General features: G+C 42.5%; 2 protein-coding genes across 2 annotated transcripts in view; one reads left to right on the top strand and one right to left on the bottom strand.

The window, feature by feature from the left end:
* LOC309882473 (uncharacterized protein) overlaps positions 1-7,537 on the bottom strand; it is a 126,280-nt gene extending 118,743 nt beyond the window's left edge. The window contains exon 1 of the mRNA XM_082769616.1: positions 7,504-7,537. Coding sequence (XP_082625742.1) covers positions 7,504-7,535 — 32 coding nt within the window. The 5' untranslated portion in view covers positions 7,536-7,537. The remainder of the gene's footprint in view (positions 1-7,503) is intronic.
* DPT (dermatopontin) lies at positions 144-27,491 on the top strand. The gene is made up of 4 exons (XM_082769598.1): positions 144-493; positions 10,545-10,670; positions 21,378-21,485; positions 26,076-27,491. Exons 1-4 carry the CDS (start codon positions 195-197, stop codon positions 26,140-26,142), a joined length of 600 nt encoding a protein of 199 aa, XP_082625724.1. The 5' UTR covers positions 144-194; the 3' UTR covers positions 26,143-27,491.

Genomic DNA, 27,491 nt, shown 5'->3' with positions numbered 1-27,491 from the left:
GCAGTTACTGTACTTGCAGAATTCCACCTTAAAAGCAATTGGACGTGCCTGTAACTCAGAGAAGTTTTGCTAAGCAATGACACATTGCACTTGGATCTGGAAACATAACATCTGGAAGCCAAATGTTAGAGGCAATATAAAAGAGCCAGCCCAACACACCAGTGGGGCATTTCTAAGCCAGAAACATCCTCAGGATGGACCTCGTCCTTCTCTGGGTGTTCCTGCCTCTGGTGACAGTGGCATGGGGCCAGTATGGTGACTACTACTACGGCCCCTATAACTATGGAGATAACGATGAATGGGTCAATGTGTACCGGCAGGGTTTCAACTTCCAGTGCCCGCATGGGCAAGTGATCGTGGCCGTCAGGAGTGTCTTCAGCAAGAAGGAAGGCTCCGACAGACTGTGGAACTACGCCTGCATGCCGGCAGCCCAGAGCCTCGGTGAGCCGACAGAGTGCTGGTGGGAAGAGATCAACAGGGCGGGCACCGAATGGTAGGACACCCCGAACCGTCCTGGCAGGGCGCAGCCCTCATACCCCCTCTGGAAGGCGGGTGCTCGTACCGCAGCCGTAGCGATGGCAATGAGCAGTAACTGCCTGAGACCCCTTAATCGCGATGCATGCGTGAGGGCAGTCAGCAGCATCCCCTCTGCCTCCTCTGTAGCGCTTCCTTGCTGGAGGGCCTCAGTGCACTGTGCTGTTCGGTCACTTGCAGCCTCAGCTGCAAGGGGGTTGGTCTCGCAAATGTCGCTTTGCAGGTGAGGAAAATGAGGCACAAACCTTCAGAGAGTACAGGACAGAGCTGCTTCTGAAAGGCCACACGCTGAATTGGTGACTAAATTGGGGAACAAACTGTCTAGCTCATGACACCGACCTCCTGTTCTTATCACTAGAAAAAAAAAAATCTCTGTATTGCGCTGGCTTCTCTCTTTGTGTTTTCATTGCTAAGCTTTTTGGCTTAGGCCCAGCCAAAGGCTGTTTTCTAGTCATGCTGGTATTCCAGGAACCAAAAATCTGCACTAACGAGTGATGATGGTGGCATATATATCCCTGATAATGACAGCGTATATATCCATGATAATGATAGCAGAAGGTCATGTTAAATCCTTCGTACAGCCACTTTGGGTACACTAAACATTACATTTTCTGTTATGCTTACAGGCAAAAGTGATCATATTTTGTGGCCACAATAATTTTTGGAAATATGTATGGCAAATCATGTTTAGGCAGTATATACCCAATATTTAATTTTCTACTGATTTCTTCATGAAACGTGAAATATTTTCAGACAACTCTGAATATGAAATGTTCTTTGGACAAAATGAAATGAATGCAAGAATATTTTCAAATATTTTAAATGGTTCTGCTCCATAAATTGCAATGTGACTTTTGCAAATTTTACATCATATGGGAACAGGTTAACAATGAAACATTAAGCTTTTGCTTTTTAAATGATTCAAAGTTTTGCCCTGAATTATTCATAGTATTTCATTTACCATGGGATACATTCCTATGGCTGATGCAATTCCTAAGGAAAGAAAGACTGACCCCATACTTCACTTTTCAGAACTGAAAAGAAAGGGAGATGGCTGCAAAACAGACAGAAAGAAGACATTGTGATAATACTGGGTGACTTCATTTTTCATACATTGGTGCAATTTCTACTTGCTGCATAGTAATTTTGAATTAGACCTTTCTGTTGTTCAAAATAAAATGGTTATTCTCTTTCCAAAAATCCCTGACAGCAACTGCTCAAGTTTACTTCTTACAAACAGGGTAGTGTACAATCTATACAGAACGTTTTCTTCTGCTAGCTGAACCATGAGGCCGTATTCATCATCACACTCCGTGTGCTTATTATGACTACATCCACAGCATACCATCTGAATCTTATTTTCTCCATCTCTTAAAAAACTCTTTTCATTTTGTCCTCTTTTTTAGCTTACATGTTTCCTATTGCCATTCAACCAACCCTATCTTTCTTCCAAACATGTTTCTTGTCCAACCCCTCTTTAATGTTTTTAACTATAACTCTCCCTCCCAGCTCTTGGAGTTATTCTAGTTATTTCTTCCCTAGCTGACCTTTCCAGTCTAACATCCTTACATCTATTTGTCTACTCTGCATAGATCTCTTTCTTTCTTCTACCTATTTTAGAGGTGGAGCATGGGGGGGTGTCAAAGGCACCAAAGTGATTTGGGAACACACATCTCTTTGCAAAGGTGAACCTGTGCTCCTAATTCCTTAGGCTATTGCTGTACATCTTAGCTGTGCCTGGTCACATTCTGCAGTTTTCTATACAACAGGGCTGGGCTGGTTGCATTTATAGTGCTTCATGGAGGATGGTTTGCAGCATGCCAGCACAGCCCTCACTGTGCCCAAATGCTGCTGCCCAAGAACCCAGTGGGCTCATCCCAGGCTGGAGTCAGCATTAGCCAGCAAAAACAAAACAAAACAAAACAAAACAAACAACAAAAAAAAAAAAAAACACACAGAATGGGGTGTCCGAGACCACACCCAAAACTCACATTTTTGTGACAGCACAGATGTAATTTGTGGGGCCTTTGATAATCCCACACCTACTCTCTTGGCAGTCTTCACATTGCTTCTCATAGCTGCCTCTTTTTGCTGCCTTCCATACTCATTTCAGTGCTATTTGGAGCCACCCCAAGCTCTAAAAAGATTCACTCAGTAATCAATTTGGATTACAAATATGAGTCATAACCTGTATCAATTCCTGTTTGGCCACCTCTGTTTCTGCACTGATTTCCTCAATAACAAATGTGTTTGTGAGCAATGTATCATCCTCACATCAGCTGACACAGCACTCTGCTGGGCTACCTAGTCCACTTCCCATGCTGGGAGGATGAACTGTAATATTTCTTCTTCAGCTGCAGTCACAGGGCATTTTGTCTCACCTTGCACATCACAGCCAGGGATACTCAATGTCTTGTTTCACAATAACCACAAAATTGCCTCATTTTTCGCATAATTTAACTACGTGTCCTCTGCTGTAATTGAGGCTTTTTATTCCCTGCCCTACCTTCATGGAGTAACGAGAACGAGCACACTGCAATCTTTGCAAAATCTCTTAGGAGGTAGCATCTATGCCTCACCTTCACCCATGCTTTTGCTTTCAGACTGAACACATCTCTGTTCTTCTAGTTTTCCTCTCCAAGTTTTAGGTTTCCAACATACAGCTCTCCTTTGAATTCCCTCCAGTTCTCAGCCATCTCCCAGAAATACCAGAAACGTGTTTCTGGCAGAAACCAAAAAAGACCTCTGACAAATGATGTTTGTGGCATTTCACAAATCACCAATTCTGACTGCTGTGCAGCTGCACAACAGAGCCAAATCCAAGCGAGGTTTCTTTAGAAAAGACAACAAAGCAAGAAAAGCTTTAGAAAGAGGAACTGCAAGGAATACAAAGCCATTAGCATTATAGGGAAAAATGGTAGAATATAGGGGGCATAGGGCTGGGAGAGCTGGAGGTATTGGAGGGCAGGAGGGGATCACTGGCAGAGCTGTTGTAGGTAAGTTTGCTTCCTACACTAACACTAGGCATTATATGGACTTTTAGGATTAAACCTGTAAGACTTTGCATCTTACAGATATGAAAAAAAAAAAGGATTCAGCAAAAAGAGGGCAATGACACAAATCCACATTAGGCATCAACAAATCATCTATGTGCATTTGCGCTTCTGAAGAAAGCATGTTCCTCTGTGTTTTGCTGAACCTCTGTTCTTTTGTGTTTTGCTGAGAAACCTCTGAACGTGTTAGAAGACTTGCAAGGAAAATTTTGGAAAAAGATTTGATTAGATGACTAATTTCTTCTCAGCCTTCCCCGCTCCATAAATCCGTGAATATGTTTAAAGTGAAGTATACTTATAAAGGCTTTGCTAAATCTGTCCCAACAACTTACTCCTGGCCCTACTGTCTCTGCAGAGGCTATATGCTAAGCCAGATGCTAACAACACTGGGAGCAGAACCTGTTCCTCAATAATTTGGAAATACTCATGTCTGGATTAGGGAAGTCCTCAGGACATCCCCTCATCCTACAGAGTCCTTGGCCTTATAGTTATTTATTTACTGTGACATCTCAAGGATTTGTGCCTTTTCAGACAGAATAAAGCATATGTTTTTAGCTTGATTTGTCCTGGAGGAAGTTTGACCTTGGGTATTTCACCACCTAAGAAAATGTAAGATCTAAGGTCTAAGCTGGCGAGACTACTTCAGTGCTTCCCTGGATACTACAAAGCTGTCTCCACAGACCAGTCTTTGAACAAGGTACTTAAGAAAAACATTTTTAATGGCCTAAAAGTGATTGCATCAAAGGGCAGGGATGAAACAAGCAAATAAACTGAATAAACTAAAGCATGTAAGTGAAAGGCAACTTTTCCTTCCAGGAGAAAATGTTTGTTTTACACCACATATGAGATGGAACTGTGCCATATCCCCAATATACTCCCGGTTATCCATACAGCACAAAGTAGAAACGTTTCTAGCAAAATGCTATTTCATGCATGTTTATTGGCTCTTTTCTTTGTTTAGGCTTCTGAGAAAGCCTTTGGATGGGATTTGGAAAAAACGGATATTTAGATTCTCCCACCCCATTCCCATTCTTGCTTTTTCCCTTCTCTTTATGGGCACAAAGACACATGCAGATCCTTTAAGCAGGCATGCAGCCCTATTTCCCACAAACTGGGTGCAAGGACAGACCGTGAGCAAAGGAAGGAAGTGTCTGTAATAGCCTCCTGTTCAGACGCTGGCAGCTCACCCCAGTACATCTGTGAGGAACTGTTTTTGTTCTCCATCTCTGACCAATCCCAAGACTCAAATTTGAGGCTGTATTACCCAAGCCTGATAATCAAGCTGCCTTTTAAAATATTCCCATTTGTGCTGTCTACACAAACAAGTTAATTTCTCCACAATCCTAGGTTTATGTTAAAGGGATAGCGCTCCAGGCTTTTAGCACAGCTGCAGTGAGCTGAGCCCAGTGGGAGCACTTGCAGAGGAGGGGGGTCTTTCTGTGGGTAGGGAGACATCGCCAACGCCTGGCAGAAAGAAATCAAGAGAGGGATTATGACCTTGCCTTCCCTTTGCGCAGTGAGGAGAAAGGACAGTCAGCACTTACCCCTGCGTGATTATCTGGCTCTTGTGAGGGAAATAAAAACCTAGCAGACGTTCATAGAGAAGTAGCCTTTGGCATGTGGAAGTGGATGACAACACGCCTCCCCTCCCCACAACAGATAGTGAAGACTCCTCGTAGAAGTGGCTGCTGGAGACTGGCACGGCCTAATCAAACACGCAGAAGCAGTTCCCATCGTCTGACTGCGAGTGCTCCAAGTGTCCTGAGCCTACCCTCAGCCACTTCTCTCTCCTCACTCATCTGTAACAACAGATGGATCATCGAATTAGCTTTCATCATGCGACTAACCAAATTACACAGAGGGAGGACAGGCCACAAAAAAAAAAAACAGGACTACGGGACAGCGCCCCCCAAAAAAATGTACCAAAAGTTTTGGATACTGAAAGAAAGAGATTTTGGTGAAACAACACTACAGGAAAACAGCATAACTAACATCTCATTATCAAATGCCTCCCACACTCTGGCCACGGTCCTACCAGCTGCATGAGGTTAGGCCACCTCTCTCCACGCGCTCCGGGCAGGACTGCAGATGGAAGCACGCAGCTTTATTTCTGCTGGGTCAGTCTGTCGTGTCTGACATCTCGCCATAGTACATGGAGCCGTTCTGCTCTGACAGGCTCCAGAGAGGCAGCTTTAAAGTAATTAATGATACATATTTTACAGAAGCCATCTGCTCTGGAGCAAAAAAATAAAGTGGGATTTTTGGAGGTACACAGAACGACACTCTCAGGTAACCCTGTTGTAAGGAACAAACTGCCCTTAATGCGCCATGACCACATGCCTACTGTGTGTCAGGCTGCATGTTTCCAGAGAGCTTTAGGGAGTGCTACCTCACCAGCATGGCAGGGGCTCAATACGGGCTCTAGAAGTATCCTTTACTGCAGCTCGACAGATCTGTTTTTCTTCGGGTCATCATCCTCAGGATACGCATGCTACGCAGGCTGATTTCTAACATATCTGAGGGACGGAGGGCCTCAGGGATGGGTTTACAACACAGCTTTAGATGGGACACAGCACTCTGGGGCACTGTCTAGCAAAGAACAAAAATAGGACACAGGCATAAGGATGAAGTATCCCCACAAATGGTGCTTTTGTTCAAAGCAAGAATACTACTGCAAGCAGTATTTGTCTTCATTTTGGCAGGCAACTGTTGAGTCAAGGAGCTATACGCTTGGTTTCTGAGACTGTATCAACATTTGCAAATACTGTGGGATGATTTAAGTGGTTCTGTAGGGTGAAACAGTTTGTGCACAGCACCCAAAATCCACACACACATTTTGAGTGGGTTTGCTTCAGACCACTTCTTGTCTGGTCCTATGGCTAAATGTGAATCGGAGAACAAGGAAAACTTTTGAATAAATTTTCCAGTTAAGTGGAAATTCAATGGAATCGAATTCAATTTACATGCTCTAACATTTTGTAATGGGAACCAAAGAGCAGAAAGCAAGGATGACCAGGAGACTTACTTCAGAAACGCAGTCTTGACCTGAGCTAACTGGTAATGGAGATACACTCTTTGATTGCTTGCCTTGGCTGAACTATACAACACTAATTACTAACCTGGTCAGAAGAAGATTCAGCAAAGAAGTAGCTTTTTGTAGCAGTTGCAGCAGGCAGTGGGAAGTCTCAGCTGCCATACCCTACCTGTTGCTACACAGAACTCCTCCCAGCATGAGGCTCCCAACTTACTCTCCACAGAACACAGCTGACATCTCCAGCAGATGTAAACGAGGGAAGGGCAGGGCAACTTCCCATCCAGCAGCACCTGACCCTCACCGCCACCCATCTGCCCACTCCTCCACCTACCAGCCAGCTCACCTCCTCTTCTCCCAGTACCAGCTCCGAAAGGCAATTCTTCGTGCAACGCGATTTGAGCCAACAAGAAAAACAAAACAACCCATCCGTTGCCAAATTTAATCCCACGCACTTCCAGCTGGTTTCTCACGCTCTTCTGCATTCACCTTCTAAAAGGTATCTTAGCAGTGTCAAGACTTCAAGAATGAAGAGAGCCCAGCAACATTATGTCTGAATTATCTCTATAACAAAAAGTGCTACAGAGTGAGTCTGGTGAAAAAGGACATTTTTTAATTTGGCCATAAATCAAAGGGCTTGAATCACTGGTTTTTATTCACCCTACGTGTTTGCAGGATTTACTGTGACAGGAATAGTGAATTTAACACAGAAGGAAGAAATCATCACAAATTAAGTCTTGTTTTCAGATCAGCGCATACAGCATCTGACTAAAAAGGTGTGTGGGGAGGGGGTTGTTTGTTTCCTTTGAAGACTTATTTTCTGATTGTAGTTAAGAGGCCAACTGGGAGAAGAAAAATAGGAGAAAAGATTTTACACGAACTCACAAGCATTCCAACTTCTGAGAGCATTTCTTCATTTCCAGAGGAATATTAGGATTTGACTTGAAAATTACAAAGACTGGAAGAAAAATAATCTTGTATTATCTCAAGGCTAAAGAAAAGTACTTCAATTTCACCATTATCTTTCTCTCACTGAACCCAATATTGAGCTTGAAAAATGGACTGCAGTACTTTATGAACATGAGACAGAATTAGAGAGGGAGAAATGAACATGAGCTTAAAAGATAATTTCACATTTTCCTTTGAATGTTTTAAAAATAAAATAGCAATGCAATTACAAGGCATGATTTATTTCCACTTATACTCTGCATCTAAGAAACTAATTTTTAAGGAGACTCCAAATATATGTGTATGTATACATATATATTTTAAACGCTCTTTTAATGATAACATAGACCAGTGATCAAAAATAATCAAATATTCCTGAAGTCTGGTGTTCAAATATCTACATATGTAAGCATGGGAGTGTTGCATTAGCCACATTTTTTTTCAAACCCCAACAGAGAGAAGGGTCCACCTGTGACAACTCTCTGAAAATGAATCTTTCCGTCAATATTTGAATGCATTAGTAGAAGTGTTAAGAAAATAAAAACAGTTGTAGGGAAAGGAGAGCAGGGCTTTCCAGACTGAATGTAATCAAGTGGGGAGAGAAAAGGGGAAGGAAGAACCTTTCACAAAGACAAACATGGGTAGGAATATCGAGTGCTGATCAATTGAAATGGAAAATTGCATGGCAAAGCCAAGCCTCTGAGAAGAAATGCAGAAGAAATGAGGGAACAGAATAGTCACAGCATTGCACCTAGGCACAAGAGCTAAAAAATCTCCCAGAGCATAAGGGAGCAGAGGAAATGCCTGCAACTGGAAGAGGGGGAGGAAGAAGAAAATGAGGAGACACAAGTTTGGTTCTACTTTACACCAATTAATGCAGGAAAGCGCTCATTTTGCAACAGGTACATTCATTCCCAATATTTCTGTGCATCAACCTTCCTTCCATCAGGGTAACACCAATCATCTGAAACTATCCAACATGTTTACACAGAGTCTTAGCCATATGTTCCCATGGCCCATGTGCCAAAAAACAGAGCAACTTCCTATCAAAGTCCTGCTGAAATCCTCTGAGTGTGAGCCAAACTGCCTTACTTGGTGCGATACCATAGCAACTCTGAGTCCCCATCACTGCTTAATTCTGGAGGTCCTTGAAGGAGTCTGACAAAGCACAGCACATATGAGTGACCCCAGTAATGTGGGAGATCCGGGGATACAAACAAATGTAAATAATCTTGTCTGAACAACACAACGCCATGGAAAAGACATACAGAAGAGACCTCTGGCTCAAAGGTGGAAGCTGAAAGTCAGGCAGAGGAATTCATCTATGTGCTGGTCAAAACTGATCACTTTTTCAGTTTTTGCATTCAAGCCTTTGAATGCGAAAAATTCAAGCCTCATACTTTGCAAGCACTAACACCTGTATGCACAAGTGAATGACTTTCAAAACACCAGAGTGTTAGACGATGTATGTCTCTTTCTGGAAAGGCTCATGAATCAGAATCACAGAATGGCTGAGGCTGGAAGGGACCTCCAGAGATCACCTAGTCCAAGTGGGTTTTGAACATCTCCAAAGAAGGAGACTCCACAACCTCTCTGGGCAGCCCATTCCAGTGCTGTCACCCAAACTGTAAAGAAGTTCTTCATCTAGTGATGAAACCTCCCGTCGTTCACTACCCTTCACCCATTACCTCATGTCCTTTCACTGGACACCACTAAGAAGAGTTTGGCCCTATCCACTTTACATTGTCCCCTCAGGTATTTTTAGAGGTTGATAAGATCCCCTCTCAATCTCCTCTTCTCCAGGCTAAACAGGCCCAGCTCGCTTAGTCTTTTCTCACAGGACAAAACAATGAAAATAAACTATGAGGTTACTGAATGAAACTGTGGTTTAAAAAAAAAAAAATTTTTTTTGGTATTTCTTAATCGTAAACTTACTTCTTGGATATATCAATGTATTTGACTTTAAGGTATCACAAAGAAGGCTTGCTACAGGTGGCTACACTTTTCCTTGATAAAGGGTGAAAGAAAATGGAAGAAACTGAATTCCTGTAATTTTCCCCAATGGGGAAACAATGAGGCTAGGATGGTGCTTGAGAGAATGAGTGCTCATCATCTGAGTTAATGAGCTGTCTGTTTTCTTTTTCTCCTTGTCTGTACTCTCAAAGAAGTGAGCTCTTCAAACTCTGATTATTACTTCAATTACTTTGGGTATCAGTGTCCAGATTCTTGTAGGGGGAGCAGAAAGAGAGGATTGTATTTGCATGCTTGGAGACCATGCATATTCTCCTTGAAGGCACTGTCTTACCCATATGACAGAATTCCTGAGTACACAGAAAGCATGAAGAAACAGATTTTTCACAAAATTTATGTTAGTCTTATAATTTTCTAAGACCCGGGTCTCAATTTTCCTGATATGATTGTTATCAAATCATCATTTCATCACAAGCCTATCATGTTTTGCAGTAACTGCCTTCTCCTTGAAAAAAAAATATTTGAGAAAGAAATAAAATGAAAGGAAGTGATAAACTTCTCATATGAAGGAGTTTCTAAGCTATCTTTTTTGTAGAGAAGCAGTCAAAAAAATTACTCCAGTGAACTCCAAATGCTCAAACTCCAACGTAAAGGTATTAATGGACTACTTTGAAGTCAGTCTCATGATTTGTAAACAATTGAGAATGGCAACACCACAACAATTTTCTTGTTTCACTGACATATTGGAATGTTTAAATACTTAAAAACAGTAAAAACTGTTTTAAGTGCAATGTAAACACAAAGACATTATTTGTCAATTACTGCTGCTTTCTTATATAAACTGGTAACTAAATATACAGCACATTCAGCCAATGCTTCACAATACAAAGCAAGATCCCTAGCTTCTGCCCTGAATAAAAAATGCTGTTTTCAGAAGTGCTTGAAACTAGTACGGAATCTAAGACAACGTCTTCTTTACATGTTCTCTTCTTTCACTTCTCTTTTAGGTACCAGACCTGCTCAAACAATGGGCTGGTGGCTGGTTTCCAGAGTCAGTATTTTCCATCTGTGCTTGACCGTGAATGGCAATTTTACTGCTGCCGCTACAGCCGGCGATGCCCATATTCGTGCTGGTAAGTTCAGGCTGAAACCAAACCTATTAGTCTCTTTTCCCCAGCAGTTCCTTTAAGTGTCTTTAGCCCCTTGTCCCATTAACACAATTGTTTAAGAAAAAGTTAACTGTGTTTTATGGGACTAAATAAGTTATTTCCAATCTGACCACAGGCTTCTTGAGGCTCCATGACTTAAGGGAAGAGAATGAGAGCCTTGAACAATACAACACATTAGCTAGTCCTAAATGAACAAATCTGGGTATCAACAACAGCCTATCTATGCTGGAAACTATGACAGGAATTCCCAAAATGAAATTACATTTCAAACATAGCTCCTATTACCTGATCCAACACATTTACAGGAGCATAAGCATCTCTGTGCTACGCTATTCTACCAAGATGACTTACAATACTGAACTTCCTTCCAGGTACCTCAGAAAAAAAAAAAAAAATCATCCTCTGTCTGACAATCTGGGATTTTTGTATTTTTAGTACATAAATATTGCTCCTCCTCTCATGGCTGTTCAAAGCCCAAAGTCAAAATGAGCTCCTGATCATAGCTGAAACCTAACAAAAAGGTGGCCTCACTTCAACGCAGTATCACGACTGGTGCTGGCAACCTCACAGAGGCTACAGAAAAAATGAGCTACACATCCTGAGCTTCCCTGTGGTCCCGGGTGTGGTTCCTCTAAACTGAGATGGAAGCACAGAAGCAGACTGTGTAGGGAAAGATCATATTGCTCCTGTCCAGTCTGTGTAACAGAACTCCTGACGTTAGGCTCCAGGGCTATTAATCTAGCTATTCTCACTAATACAAAGAATAACCCCTGAACTTAAAAATAAATAGTAAATAAATAAGAATAATTAGAAAAAAGGGGGAGAAATCTGTGTTTGAATCTTTGCTTCCAGAACCCAACTTTGAAGTCAACTTCCCATCGAGATGCATACAAACTGTTTACATGCCCCCGGTCTTTCTTTGTCTGGCTGGCTACTGGCCAAACACAACAGCGCTGCCTTGCTTTGCAGACTTCAGTCTCTTTGCAGCAAGGAGGAAAATAGATATGTTTTATTTATTTATTTGTTATTATTTTTAAGGATTTTAAATGACAGGAACTCTATAAAAGCCTTTGAACATTTTCTTGCCCCCTCTCCAGCCTACCTTGCCTATGGATGCTTTCTACCTCAGGGTTTATTTACACACCTACCCAGGCTCTTCCCTCTGAGGAAAACTAAAACTAGCTTTTAAGCATTTCTTCCAAACTCTCTTACTCCTCTAATGCTGCCTGTATTTCCAGTGAAAGAGCATAAATCCTCTTTGACTTCTTTTATTGTTGTTGACAGTTCTGCTTCCCTCAGATGTTGTCTTGACAACTTGGAACAGCTTTGTCTCTGCCTTGCATATTGGCATTCAGAGCAGTGCAAAGCCCAAATGTAAATGTTTGGGGTTACTGATGTCTGGGATGCGTTTCCATCCCAGCTGCACGCAGACTCCTATGCTGCCCTTCTGTTCAAAACAGTGACAAGACTCCATGTCTCATGCTTGGAAAAGAATGCCTTATGCAGTTCAACAGCTAGTGTCTTCCCATGCAGATGAAGGCAGGTGAAGTGTTTCTGCCCCTAAGCATGGTGTAAGTCCCATATGCTCACATCCTTCTGGGCGTGGAGAACTGGTCCCTACAGTACAAAACCTCTGGAAAGATCTTCACCTGGCTTGCAAAAAGCTTCTGGCATGTAGTATGTGATCATGGGTACATTTAGCAACCATTTGGCACTGGGTTTTACCAGCCTCAGTCCCTCCATCTGGAGCTCTGTTTGTTCTCTTCAAGCTATTGGTCTTTCAAGACCTGTGTGAAAAAAGCCCTGAGCAGCCTGGTCTGACCTTGTGGCTGACCCTGCTTTGGGCAGGGTGCTGTACCAGAGATTTCCTGAGGTCTCCTTCAGCCAGAGTTATCCTGTGATCCCAAACAGAAGGAAGAGTGGGCTGGCAGCTAAACTCTCATGCAGCTAAACTCTCCCTCTTCTCCAAAACAGTGGTCTCTTGCTCATAGTCTGCTGGGAACAGCTTCTTTTCTCTTTTATTCCCTCTACTCCATCCAGACAGTGTCTGGGGGAGTGCTAGTTTTTATGCTAGAATATGAACAACATGAACCACAATGTGGTAGAATGAAAACCCATGCCCTGGAACCACTTCTAGTACTACAGATATGTCTAGTCTGAACTGATAAACTTCAGTATACAGCAACGAGACTTCCCATTCATTAAACCCAGAGGCTCTTACTCAAAACTCCACTTCCAATGGCATTTTAAAGACATCATCAAAAAGCCTCGTTCATACATCACACTTCTGGTCTGTATCATGCACTCAGTTTAAGACGCATTTGCCACTGAGACTGTGTTCTCCAAACAGTCTGCCAAACATTTCCAGGCTACCATGGGTAATATCTCAAAATGTATACACATATAAAACACAATAAAAACGTGTGTGTATAGTATATTATTACATTTTCTACCCAAACCTATAATGATATTTATTCTGTTCCAGAAACTAGTTGTCAACAAACTGTCTGCGGAGAAATGGCTATTAACCTGCTGCTGACTCATGTTTCTTGGTTGAAGCAGCCTAATCTCATGCAAAGGCATCTATCAGTATACAGCTATGTGGGAAAATAACACCAGGAAAATATGTGATGACTGTGGTGCCTCATGGGTTGTGTGTAAGGCACAGGAAAATCCACATATTGGATTAAAAGACAATCCACATTGCAGAATTCCTTCAGAGCCTTGAATTTTAACTTGCAATGAATCTCTCATTATGAAACCAGCTATAGACAGAAAGGCATATGTGAGGAAAACTGAAAATACTTAGGGCCTTGCTTTAAATTGATTCTCACCTTGGGTATTTGATCCCTTCTTCTTCCAGTTGTCTCCTTACATGTCTCTCTGGCAAATATATATAAACAACAAGACAGGTGATCTTTATGTATGGTTTCTCTTGGCTCTTCTTCTTCACGAATATATTTGCCTTAAATGAGCTTTTCTTCCCTACACTGAAAAAGACAGTTTTCCCCCCATGAATACGAGCCACACAAATGTTTTTTTAGAATTTGACCCAGTTTCTACAGCCAGAATCTTCTTCTCTGTTGTTTGAGTCCTGCTGACATTTATTGGAATACTAATTTATGACACCATCATGCAGACTGAAATCCACACTTAAACACTTTGCTTAATTTAAACACACCATTAAAGCCAAACACATGCTTAAGGACTTTGCTTGGTAGCATCTATACTCTTACTCTGAGGTCCCAGCACTTTTGTTTCACACTTTATCTTCTCACCATTAATTCCCAGTTTACCTGCACAGTAAGCCCATACTGCAAATAAATACACTAATCTCTTCCAGTCTCATAGTTTTGCATTTGCTATTTTATTTTTTTTACAAGTACTTTGTTTCCTTCATTATCGTGCCAAGCCTTGTCATGGATTCTGCACATTTTTACCATTCTGAAAATAATTAACATTCCCCACAGGAGGCAGAAAAGCTCCAATTATTTCACCTGGCTGGGGAATGCTACCACAGTAAAATAAACTGTATGCTTATTCAAACCATAAAGGAAACAAATCCACTGCAGATGCAGAGACGGCATTATTAAATGGTCCCATTAGACCTCCGATTTTTCTCTTTGCCAGGAAATTGAAAGCTCGACTCCATACTCTCAAAAGCAAACACATGTCACAGAGCAGCCCCAAGCCTGCACAGACTGTTTACGACTGTTTCCCCTCTCCAAACAACCAGCAGTCCATGTGCCAGAAGGTCTGTCTGGAGCTGTGGCTGCTCTCTGTCACAGTGACATTGTCCAGGCAAACAATTACTTTTTCCAAGAGCTGTGGGGATTAAAGAACTTATTTGTTTTCTTGACTCAACCTGCCTCCAAAGCCATATTGAAACTGATGAGATCCTAAGCAGGCTTCTCAGAGATTACCAACAGCAGAGAGACAAAACCAGGAGGTGAGGTCAGAATACATGTGGAGGAAAAATAAACTTCTGGAGAACTCAGTTCCCCTCTGCTCCTTTTTTACTGATTGTATAGTTACCCCAGTAAAACCTTGCAGTCCAATCCCCAGGACTACCTTCCAGGAACACCTTAGGAGAAGCACATTATCTAGGGCAGCTCCAGGACATCTCTCCTACCCTGGCAGGCCAACAACCTGGGATCTATACTGGACTCATTGGCAGGAATTTCTGTAGTCAGTTTACTAAGACCTTCTTTGGCTTTTCAGGACAGCATGCTTTTTAAAAGGGAATGCCTGCTGTCTTCCAGCTGGAGGATGAATTGAAATTGATTAAAGAGGCACATGATTCCCATTTTCATTGAATGCGGCATGCAGGCTCCCAGTTCTTGAAACAAAATTCTTTGAGGAAATCCATATTCTTGAAGCACTTATAAAATAGCATCTGAGAGAGTAAGGCCATTCGTAGGACACTCCTTGTCCTCAAAGGTCAGGAAGTTAACGTTAAAGCTTGTATTTCCCTCCTGAAATGGAACAGCTCCTTCTTTTGGCTGTGGCTTTGTTGGAGGAAGAGTTCGGCAAGGAGGAGGAGAATGAAGGTCAGAGACCAGCCATCCGTCTTGCTAGTTGCACAAGAAGAGAAAAGGGTAACACACTCCAAAACAACACACTTACTAGCAGGGAATAAATCTATTGAACAGTTGGAGCAGGAAACCATGAGCTCTGCCACCGGCTGTCTTTGATATTTCAAAAGACTCATTTCTTTTGTCTGCCTCCCATCTGAAGGCGAGGTATACCACAATTGCCATTTACTTCAGTAAGGGGTAATAAGGCCTCGGTGTGACCAGATCTTCTTATCAGTGAAAAATAGATTCATGATACCTACCTTTGAAGTCGATCATTAAAAGGATCGCTGTAGATTAGTACAAAGCATTCTTCTTGGTGCTAAATGAATAAGCCTGTGTTTTCTATTAATCCCTAACGTAGTCATTCTTCTCCATGGAAAATAAACAACATTACTACTTTCAGACTACAATAATAACAACAGTAATCCTGTTACAGATCATGACTTTTTCATTCCCTTTCCTGCCCTGAGCAAGATTTATAGGATTATTGTAAAGTATATCAGAAAAACGTGGGAATGGGTGGGGGTTGGAAACCAGTCAGAAGAGATGCCATCCCACACCAACTCTACACCAGCTAAATACCCTGTTACGGAAAATACCTTTTCTGCCAGGTTTTCCTGCTTTCCCTCATACACGTTGAACCACTCACATTCTTTCTCACAGGCTTTTCTTCCCCAGCCTTTAATGTAGAATTTCCTGCTTTTTGTTCTCAGCAACGCCCCTACTGCTCCAAGCGTCTTGTGTTCAAACATCATACAATTCATACTAACCTGAAATAGATTAGCAAAGCAGGAGCAAAATTCCTTTGTCTTCTGTACTAATTCTTGCAAATGGATGATACGGACTGAAAAGAGAGTCACTTGCTAAAAGTCTCACATTATTATTTCCTCCCCTACAATTCCTTCCTCGAACTTAACATCTTTGTGCATACGTGGTTTTAGGAAACAATTTTACTGAATTCAGCTTGCAAGCTTCTGACTGATCCTCTTGCTCCTCAGGGTTTGTTTGACATCAAACTACTCAGTGCCTAGATGCCAAGATCAATACAACGCAGCTCTTCTCACTGCTGCTCTGCAAGCCTCTACTCTAGTGTTTTCCTTCGTGTACCCTCTTGGGCACCGAAAGCACCACCCTGGAGGCCTTAGGTCACTCCAAATGGCAGTAGCAGCTTTGTCTCAGCACCCAGCAGTTCCCAGGTTTCTCCATGCTCCCCTAATCCCTTTTTTTTTTGACTAAGAGGTCAATGCCAGAAGTGCATCCATGCATGTTGCTGTGGGTCTTCACAAATGAGCCTTGTCCTTGTTCTTCCAAACTCCTTTGGGTAGGCAAAGCCTCACCAATGGGTAAAAGGTGTCTCGTACTTGTTCCATGAGTCTTCTTGGGTATAAACATGTGGCTCACAAATGTTACCATGTCTGTAAAGAAATTACCTGTCTGTATGACCCTAGTAGGTAGTTAAAGATGATATGGAGAATCACATCACAGAGTAAAACACAGTATTTTTAGTCAAAAGACTGATAATAAAGTTACACGCTGAGCTACAACAAATGCTGAGGGAAGCACTGTCCTGTGCTGGGCAGACTATGAGAAGACCTTCAATGCTGAGTTAAATGACCATTCTCCCTTCCGTGACAAGAAAACCAAGTACTGAATATCCCTATGCTCTAAACTCTACAGTGTGATCTCTCTGGGAGATACATTTCGTGAGACTTATCCCCAGGTTTCCCCAAAACAGGGATAACAGAGAAGGGCTGGCTAACACCGCAGAGCCCTGCTCTGCAGATAACGAATTGCATTTCCTTCCAAAGGATACCGCTCTATCCAGATGACCTTGAGATGCACGGGCTTAAGGGAACGGTTCCACAAAGAGTGCAGCAAACATCAAAGCGAACAGAAGTAGATTGACAGACCACACGGACCCAAGTGAACTTGAACACTGCTTTCAGAGCACTATTTATAATTTTTCTCTCCAGAACGAATGGAGTAAATAGGCGTCTGTCCATACAACAAGAAAACCTTCAGAGCAGATCACGACCCTGTTTGTTTTTGTTTTTCTTTTTTTTTTTTTTCGTAATTGTATATGCTTGCTTTTTGAACATATCTTAGCAGAGTTGCCATGAGAGATAGAAAAGCAATGTGGAGATGTTAGTTGAGAGGGAGGGGGAAACGATAGCAGGCAGAAAGAAAAGAGTGGGAAGCTAAACGAAGGCTCTCCCTATTGCATCCCTTCACTTCAGAATAACACCGCCTGCTTCTGCAAAAGGTCTGCAGGACCCTTCACAGTAATTCATGAGCTTTACTTCAGAATTCATCAGATTTACTCTTCAAGCAAAAGGCTCATGAAACAAGTTCAGAGAACTGACTCTCAGTTATTCATTTCTGCCTCTGAGTAGGGCTGAAAGCAGCTTTTTAACCTTGTGTTTTGCAGAGTCTGGCCTGCCCAGAACATAGTGCTGGTCAAGATTACAGAACATTTTCCTCGCTGAATGCCAAACAGATGTTATGAAACACATTTGGTGGAACATATATAAACACACGTCTTAGTGTCTTCTCAAAATAATAGCACAAACAAAGCCCCAAAACCTGGAGCCGATGGGGGAAAGTGAAATGAAATCCTGATCCGTATCTGGTCCTTATGTCACGTTTTAAAAACCTACTGTGACCCAGGAATCTTCAAGGAGGGACTATCAGATGCTCAGGCTACATATTAAAATTATATAAGGGGAATCTCTAGAATAGGGAAGCAGCCACGCTATTAAACTCTTACTCTTCAAAGCAGGGTGTCCACATCCTGCCTGTTGGGAATGGTACCACACGTGCTAACTCCCAAACTGCATCTCTGAGTTTTCTGCAGAGGCTGTGCCAGTTGGGCTGGGCCTAAAGTGTCCCAGGGTTGTGGTTTCACCCAGCAGACAGCGAAACACCACACAGCCGTTCTCTCGCTCCCTGCCCCCTCCCAGTGGGATGGGGGAGAAAACTGAAAAGTGCAATAACTCATGGTCTGAGATAAAGATGGATTTATGAGAAAGAACAAAAAAAAGAAAGAAAATTATTTAAAAATAAAAAATAAAAATAAAATAGCAGCTACAAAAAGAATAAACAAAACAAGTGGCGCACAGTGCCATTGCTCACCACCAGCCAACAGATGTCCAGCTGGTCCCTGAGCAATGGCAGCCCCCAGCCAATTCCCTCAGTTTCACTGTTCAGCCCAATTTCACGAGGTATGGGACATCCCTTTGGTCAGTTCGGGTCAGCTGTCCTGGTTCTGTCCCCTCCCAGCTTTTCGTGCACTCCCAGCCTCCTCGCGGGCAGGGTGTGAGGAGCTGGAAAGGCCTTGGCTTAGTGTAAGCACTGCTCTGCGACAACTAAAACATCAGCGTGTTATCAGCATTACTCTCATCCCAAATCCAAAACACAGCATCATACCAGCTGCTAGGGAGAAAATCAACTCTATCCCAGCCGAAACCAGGACACCTAGGGTTTGTTCCTACAGTTTGCAAGCCTAAGCAATCAAATTATGGTACTCAGAAACAATCTCCAGCGTTGTTTAATTTACTAGCACAGACATAGCCCCATTTTCTCAGGTTCTCTGGCTAGGGATCCAGAAACACTCTCAAGTTTCCAAATTCAGATCGTTGGCTTCACTCATGCATGCAAAGAAATCCTCCTCAAGGCACTGAATTCCACTGAAATGAACTGGGTAAAACACAGAATGGGTAACAAAGGTCAGGCTTTGTGAAGTATATATACCCTAGCTCCCATCAGAGCTCTAGACATGGAGTGCAGAGTCCCCAGAGCAGCTCTTTGCTAACCGGGGGGCTTTCAGCAAGTTGGCTATACGGAGGGACCAGCTTATCCTCAGGTTAAGGTCCTTTTATGGGATCATAAAGGCATATTAGATATCCAAGTCACAGGCTGCCTAGGTTAAAAAGTAAATAAATAAAATAAAGTATTCAAACCTGTAATGTAAGCTGTCTGACACTGACAAATATATATTTGAGAACACAAGAGGTGATGTCCTGAAAGCAAAAATGATACCATCAGCCTTCAATTGAAATAGTGCCTAAATTAGGTTTGCCACGGCTTGACAGAAACACATTAAGGTGACAGTCTTTAGTCTAGGAAAAATTACCAGCTAAATGGTGAGAAGCCATGAGAAACAGTTTTGTAATATTTGTAATTATTCTTTCTGGGGGTCTGACCCAGTTCCCTTAAAATCCACAGTGGTCTCGTTTCAGACTTTCATGGGAGCTGAATACTGCAGCTCCGATTTTTCCACTTGCAGAGCCTACTGATGACTCTACCTACTCATCCATCCTCAAAACTGCTGGCATATGCAGGTTCTCCCATTTCTCCTAGTCCGCAGCAGTTGCCTGCATGACCTGTGAAATATTGCTGCTCATTTCTTATCAACAACACAGCGCTGTGAGGGCTCAGCAAATCCCCCAGCCCCTGGCCAGAGCCCTGACAAGGAACACTGTGACCAGCCCTGATCTTTGGCTTCCCAAACACACTTGGGCATGGGTGTTCTTGTACCATGGCTCATAAGTTGGTTGATGAGTGTCATGGCCAAAGGGCAGGAGGCAGGAGAACGAGAGAGGTTCAAAGAAGTTAACTGTTGAGACTTGGGGATCTTGTAAAGCCATGCCTGAGTTTCAGGTTTCGTCCCATTTTTCATTTGGTAAGGAATAATGACTGGTTTGGAATGAGGTTCTGCGTGATGATTTTCTTTTACTTTGAAAAGCTGAAAATGACCCAGAATTTAGTCAGATCTGCTTTGCAAAGATTTAAACAGCATAAGAAAGGGGTAAACAAAGTGATCAAAAATACATTTAAAATATACAGACAGCGGTGGCAATTTCAGAGGATTTTTCTGTTATAGCAAGTACATCTAGGGCAAAGCAGTCTAATATATAATCCAGCGTGCCTCAGGTTTCAGGTAAACTTTCAGTTTCTGAGTATTCCAACAGTGAGTGGTTGGGCCACAAATACCACTAAAGCACCTAATTTTACAAACTTAAAACCATCCCAATAATTATATTCCAAGCGAGTAAAATATTTAAGCATATCCTCAAATCCCACTGATTTAACACTCTGTGAACACACGAGTGTTTGGCTGGGATGTGCTAGGCCCACCTTCATGTATCATTCAAGTACTGCTGCTGGGCTGAATGAAGTCAGAAACCTGGGTGCCAGGATTTCTGTCCAGGCATTTTAGCCCTTTTAGTCTGCACAGAAGTTCAGCCAAGCATTTCAACAGGGACAGCGTTTTCCTTGCAGGGGACCCGATTCTTCCTGTGCTCTCCTGGAGCGAAGCTGATTCAACTCCACTAGCAACTCCCACATCAAATGGTGTAATGCAGGGAAAGACTGAGCGCCAGGTCCCCATTCCCGACCTCTAACATAATGTTGACATCAAGTACTGGTCAAGGTCCCAGCCCCTCCCTGCATCTGTTCATTAATCTGTGAAATGTCCTTAAAACCAAGTGCAGAATTATTTTGTATTTCCCAGGGAAGCGGCAACCATAGTTTGTTTAATAAGTGCAGAAGCACTTTGAGCTTCTTAGATAAAATCCACTGAACAAATATTGTCCAGACCAATATTTTTACATCACAAGCTAGGCAGAAAGTGGAAAGAACAAAGAGGAACGGATTAATTGCTACATTCATTTAATATAATTCATAAATGGATAAATGCTTGTAGTTATTTGACTTGGCAACATTTACAGCACTTTATAGCAGTGAACCAAACAGACTGAAACAAGGCCCAAGCAAGTCCCTGCAATAAAGATGTAAGGAGACAAGCTTTAAATTCTTGTTCAGGCTGCTTTTATCCTACAGCTGCAGATGTATATGCATGCAATATTCCAACCTGCTCTGAACAATTCTAAACTTACCGAAATTTATTTGAATAGCTACATTAATTAATAACGTAGAAGAGAAATGCAGCCTTAGAGGTAAAATCTCATCTTATGGTGCAATAAAGAAACATGAACTTACAAAGAAACAGGAAAATAACCTGATCAGCATCTAATTTACTGGACTTTTAGGTAAGATGGTACATTATTTTATCTTCTTTTTCCTTCATCTAAAGGTTAACAACAGAACACCCAGGGCACTACGGAGAAGATATGGACATGATGATGTATACTTACGACTACTACATCCGCGGGGCAACAACAACTTTCTCTGCTGTGGACAGGTTTGCTTTTCATTTATTTTACTAGAAATTAAGAGAGAGAGAGATCTTCCTTTCCTATTGCCCCCAAACAGTACACAGTGCTGCATCATTTGTAGCACTACTCAGTGTTGGGCTTGTACTTCTGAGGACCAAAGTTCACAGTGCATGTGGTGAATTGTCCAGGGCTGCGTATCAGGACACTCCGGGGCCCCCAATGAAAGACAGACATGCTCCTGTTGGAGCAGGGCCAGAGGAGGGCCAAGAAGATGATCAGAGAGCTGGAGCACCTCTCCAGTGAAGACAGGCTGAGGTAGTTCAGCCTGGAGAAGAGAAGGCTCTGGGGAAACCTTAGAGCGGCCTTCCAGTGCCTAGAGGGGGCCTACAGAAAAGCTGTGGAGGGACTCTTTTGTCAGGGAGTGTAGCGATGAGACAATGGGCAATGGTTTTAAACTAAAATAGAAGAGTTTTAGATTAAACATTAGGAATAAATTCTTTCCTATGAGGGCAGTGAGGCCCTGGCACAGGCTGCCCAGAGCAGCTGTGGGTGCCCCATCCCTGGAGGTGTTCAGGGCCAGGCTGGATGGGGCTTTGGGCAGCCTGGGCTGGCGGGAAGTGTCCCTGCCCATGGCAGGGGGTGGGACTGGGTGGGCTTTGAGGTCCCTTCCAACCCAAACCAGTCTGTGATTCTGTGATTCTACAAAAAGGGGACTTTAATGCAGAAGGGGATCATCTGCCTTGTCCATTTGAGTAGAGAAATATATAGTAACAATAGGCTTGGCTAAATCTGAGCTCTGTAAAGTGGAACATCTTCAGGATTGTTTCTCACCTTTGTTTAGCTAGGGCATCTTTTATCTATGCTGGTAAAAATTCATCCTGGAACAACCTATCCTTTAAGGGGATGAGGGACTCATTTTGGCCTAACTTTCTCTGAAGTGAAATGAGGAGTTTGCCAGTATGCAAAGAGAAGACCACAAGACATAAAATGCAATCTGAATGCTGCAACCTGCCTGATCCATTGCAACACAATTCTAACCGATATGAGCCCACATCAGGAACTACTGTCAATGGGAAGTGGATCTACTACATTGACTACTGTCAATGGGAAGTGTCATGGATCCCTTTCCAGAAAATGAATTCACTGAATTTGAAATGAATTTCAAATGAATTTTTCTTGATTGGTCCTGGTCATTACTTGTAATTGTTCTTCTTGAGTGAGGCTCGTGATGCTGCAGTCATGCAAATGGATATGTAATCACCCTGCTCAGTTAAAAAGACGCCTTTCCTCCTCCCTACTATGCACATAAAGTGGTAAAATTTAGAACAAATATAAACTCAGCAGTGCTGTCTGCATGGAACCGTAGAGACCCTAATAGAAAAGGTTTAAGGAGAGTGTGAGCAGCCACTGAAACCTGACAGTGGAAGAGAGGTCTTTCATCTTGAGCTGACCTCTAATTCATCAACTCTGTGAGCTACTTCTTTGCTGACGTTTTTTATCAGACACCTCAGTCCAGTAGTATATTAAAGCATTTGTTACCCAACACAGCACAGACAACAAGGCAAGGTGCACCGCACTGGCCTACCACTGCCAAATCTGGCTAAAGGAGAAGGGGAGAGAAAGGAGAGAGAAATGGGAGTTCAAATACACAGACATTTCAAGCTGTCTCTAATAACACCCAAAAGAGACGAGATGCTTTTGTCTCTGGGATGCTTTCAGCTCGCTGGAGTTCACTAGGGATCCCCTGAGCACAAAGATTTCCTAAAATAAGACCTTTCCAGAACCGATAGCACACTGTCAAGTTGCTGCAGATTCATAACCATAATTTTCTGGCCTATTCATTAGCCTATTTATTAGAAGGTTGGAGCTGTGTCTGCAATTTATTCCTACAAGTGGAAGAGTAACTTTCATAGTTAACATGAAAGTATCCTTTTAGCCAGTTAGATAAGTAAATTTTAGGACTGCAAGGAACACCCCTATTCTGTTTGTTTGTTTGTTCGTTTGTTGTTTTGTTTTTTTCCTTCTCTCTCTTAAATATTCCCCAATGCTATTCTAAATCCTGGTTCCCCATGGCCCCTGCAGAGAGCTGGAGAGATAATACAGGCAGTGCACTCCCCTCTAGCTGGATTCCAGCCATCATCGGATGTGGACCAGGGTAATGTCAGGAGTCACAATGACATATCTGGAAAACAGAGCAGCTGAGGTAACCGATGCCTCTGAGCAGATTTCTGCCTGTGAGTGCTGAAGCTTACCACAGCCTCCTGTGAGGGCCAGCAGCATCACGGGGATGTCAGGAGGTTGTGGTCCCACAGTACCTGAAAAAGGGAAAAACCACCACCACCTCTGTCCTACCACTGCTGTGATGGCAGAGACAAACCTGCAATAGGAGTGGGTGAAAACTACAAAGAACACATTTTGCAGAGGCGATCTAGGAAGTTTTTCTGAGCTGATGAATTTTCTGGCCTCCAGCTCCCAGAATGCCTGAAACCAACTTGTTCTGGTTAGCACATGAAGTGAAAAACTGTCTTGCTATAGCAGTTTGCAATTCAGATTCACGCAGCAGCTCTCTCAAATGACTCTCACAGAAGCAGGCAATGTTTGTCATCCTAAACAGTGTTTTTTTTTGCAGCTGGCTGAGGCAGAATAGGAGCAAAAGAAGCGACTCCCAGACCCAGCCTGTCGGGATGACACACACATGCAGCTTGTCTGTGCAAACACACTGTAGATTTTGAGACTGCGTTTCATCTTCAAGCATGTAAAACTTGTGTTCAGGCTATTTAACTCATGACAGGCAATGTTCTCAAGCTAACAAGGGGCACAAAAAAGCCTTTGAAGATATTTTGGTTTAAGCTTTCCTAATCACTTCAAACAGTTTGTTATTTTTAGACTTTTTTTTTTCTAAGAAAAATGACTATACCTCTGCTTTTGAAAGCTAAAAGTCTCTCTAACAATACTTGCTAGTTTAGCAGGCCATAATTTTGACCCATAAAATCCTGTTAATCCATGAATAGCCTTTTTTTTTCTGTCTCTCTGAGTATCTCAGTGACCAAAGGAACAGTGTTTTTGAAAAGGATACACACAGTCCAAATGAGGACTTCCTAAAATAATTCTAAAAATTCCTAATTCCTGTTTTTGCATTTCATTAACCTTTGGTAACAGTTTTATTTAGAAATTACAGTAAAAACCTATCTAGGAAAGGTCTGAAGAAATAAAAATATAAAGCACTATGTAATTAAGGACAGACTTACTGACAAGTATGAGACAGACCCTATTCCGAATGAGATTCAGCATTAACCTGTGAATTAGCATAAGTTTTCAATTAAAGAACTTCAGCAAATGAAAGCTGGAACGAGAGGCTTTACACAGAGCTTAAGAGTCAAATCAGTCTTCCTGCAGGACAGTCAGACAGGCAATGGAGCCACGGAGGAGCAGCCATTAGTAAGATGTGGCCTCATGTCTCAGCACATCCCTTGGAGCTGGCCACCAGAAAACCAGGACCACGCAGGGTCTTGTAAGGAAAGCTGCTGCTGAGCCCCTGTTCAATGGCAGCACTGCCCATCCCACGTCTCAGGTTGAGGAGATCACTATCAGCAGAATCCAACCACTCAGAAGCATTTGGGAGCACTACCCATTGCCAGTTCAAACGACTGCTGCCATCTTCAAGGACTGCACTTTAGATTAAAACTCCTCAGCCTGTAGCAAACAGCCCAAGCGGAACATTTTCACTGTGTATGCTCCGCAGCAGGACAGCATTTGATCCTCTGAACTCATGCCATTTTGTCAAGGGAAATGTAGTGCACAATAAGCTAAGGTGGAAATTTGCAGCTTGTTAGCTTTTGAACACTAAATCACTGGCTTCCACTGTTGAATCCTGCTGCTCCAGCCATGCTTCCTACAAACAATTGCTAATACGTGTTGTATCACTCTCCTGAGAAGAGTACAGACATCCAATTACCCACAGACCAGGAAGAGCATGAACTCTCCCTACACCTATAAATATTTTTTTTTCTGCCTCACATGTGACTTGTGGAGAAGTAAGGATGTAAGAAGTAAAGGATGTAAGAAGTAAAGGATGAGAAGCGAATTTAATTTCTCTCAATATTGATTCCTTCATATCTTTCATAAAGGTTACTAACTAGCAGACCTATCAACAGGAAAAAAAGTGAATTTTGCTATGTGGATAACTTGTCTCTTAGAAATCGCTTGAAACGCACCCACATATTTTACTTCATACATATTTTGGAATATTGTATCATACAACAGTAACTGCAGACAGAACCATCCTTTTCCTCTTGACCACTGATTTGATGTCTATTTAGGATTGATCAACATCAATAGTCATTGTCTTCTGAAGGATGTTCCGAGACCTGCTTATTCAGATTGCTGATTTTCTTATCCTGTAGGGGAGTGGGAAGGAATTGTAACTACCAGGCATATTTCATCTCCTTCCATCCCACAAAAACATGAGGCACTCAGAGAAAAGTTGGCTAATGCCAGACAGATGTTTTTGTTGCCACAGTACCCTGTGTAAGATTTTCCTACTTGTACAGTCTTACCCACTGCAGTTGCCCTCTCCATCTCACTAACACCTTTCTCTTGTTTCTCTTCCCATGCAGGGATCGTCAGTGGAAGTTCATTGTCTGCAGGATGACAGAGTATGACTGCCCATTCCAAAATGTTTAAAAAGATTGAGTATACCCGAATTGGAAAGCTTGGGAATGGACAAGGTGTGATGAGGGTCAGTGATTATATGGGTGAAGGGCAATTAGACTCACAAAAAACGTACCAAGACTCATCAGCTGTCTGCTGAAGATACAATTCTTCCCTCTGGAGCTATTAAATAAATTGCCAGCCCACATGCTTGCAACAGCAGTTTTGCAGGATTCCTTTGAGCTGCACTGGCAGTTGTATCCCCCAAGTAAAATTGCTTAGGACACACACTTGTTAATGATACAAACGTCTATGACATATGCACAATTACCATATTTTTTTCTTTTCTACATATATATATATATAGCCATTCTGAACACATACAACTTTCACATAGCAACTTTATATAAATTGCTTCCCGGCACAGGCACTCCAAATGAGGTGGAAACACACTATAAGCTTTCCAGCACGCAGTAGTCTTTCCTGTCTTCTACTTCCAACTTGGAACCAGCCCAGCGATGTCCACCAGCTTCTCAGTGTTTAGCTAGGAGTGTGCTGGAAACAGGACTGGTAGGTCTCTGGCATGCTGCATTTGGGGTTACCTGTTAAAGCTCTCAGCAGAACTCTGTTGCTGCAGCTGTCTGCATACTCAGGGGAATTCCAGCTATTTGCAATACTGGAAGATGTCTGTACCTGATTAAAATGAGAGCAGAAGACCCACCAGTAAAAACAGAAGCCTAACACAGTTTTACTGAGAGTCTCTTTTACATTGCCCTAAAAGTTTTCAGTGACATGGCTAGCTGGGAGCTCTACTCTGGGCAAACCCAGGAGCAGCTCAGGCCACTCTCCCTCTCAGCACATAGACATCCTGCACTTGTCAGGAGTCTGCTTTTCATGTGGACTGGGTTTCCACTGTGGGTGCCAACACAGCACCCATCTGCCCTTGGTAATATATTCTTGGCTTGGAACAGACAAATGAAGTTAATGGCTTAGATGATCTCAGTTCCTCCGACTTGTGCATCTCATTCCCTGTAAATGGGGTGACCCCGTTTTCAGAAGACTGCACAGCACCTGAGCAGCTGTAATCCAACAAGAAAGAGTGTTCATCTCCTCCAGGAAGATCTGAGGTGGGATTTTTGCTCTTGAACAAACCAGAATTTAGAGCTCTTTTTCTTGGTTCATGAGGTCAATGACAAACTTAGCAGTGGCTTCAGTGGTGCTGGCTCAAGGGCCAGCTACCAACTTAAGACCAAGCTTCACAGGAAAGAGTGTTGTCAGACAGTCAGTTTTCAGGCTCCAAGCATTTTTAACATATTTACTAGCATACCCTCAAGTGTGAGCATTAAGACTACACTTGCCCAATAAATGAATAATAGGTTTGG

This window comes from Aythya marila (assembly GCF_965140915.1).
Source record: "Aythya marila genome assembly, chromosome: 1".
Taxonomy (NCBI): domain Eukaryota; kingdom Metazoa; phylum Chordata; class Aves; order Anseriformes; family Anatidae; genus Aythya; species Aythya marila.
Note: the sequence above shows the minus strand (reverse complement) of the source record. Positions and strands in the feature narration are given on the sequence as shown.

What these genes read in the sequence shown, in the direction of transcription:
- DPT (XM_082769598.1), top strand. Translation starts at nt 195, where the DNA reads ATGGACCTCGTCCTTCTCTGGGTGTTCCTGCCTCTGGTGACAGTGGCA. An exon ending in AACAGGGCGGGCACCGAATG is followed by an intron (nt 494 to 10,544) that starts GTAGGACACCCC and finishes CTTCTCTTTTAG; the next exon opens with GTACCAGACCTGCTCAAACA. An exon ending in CGATGCCCATATTCGTGCTG is followed by an intron (nt 10,671 to 21,377) that starts GTAAGTTCAGGC and finishes CTTCATCTAAAG; the next exon opens with GTTAACAACAGAACACCCAG.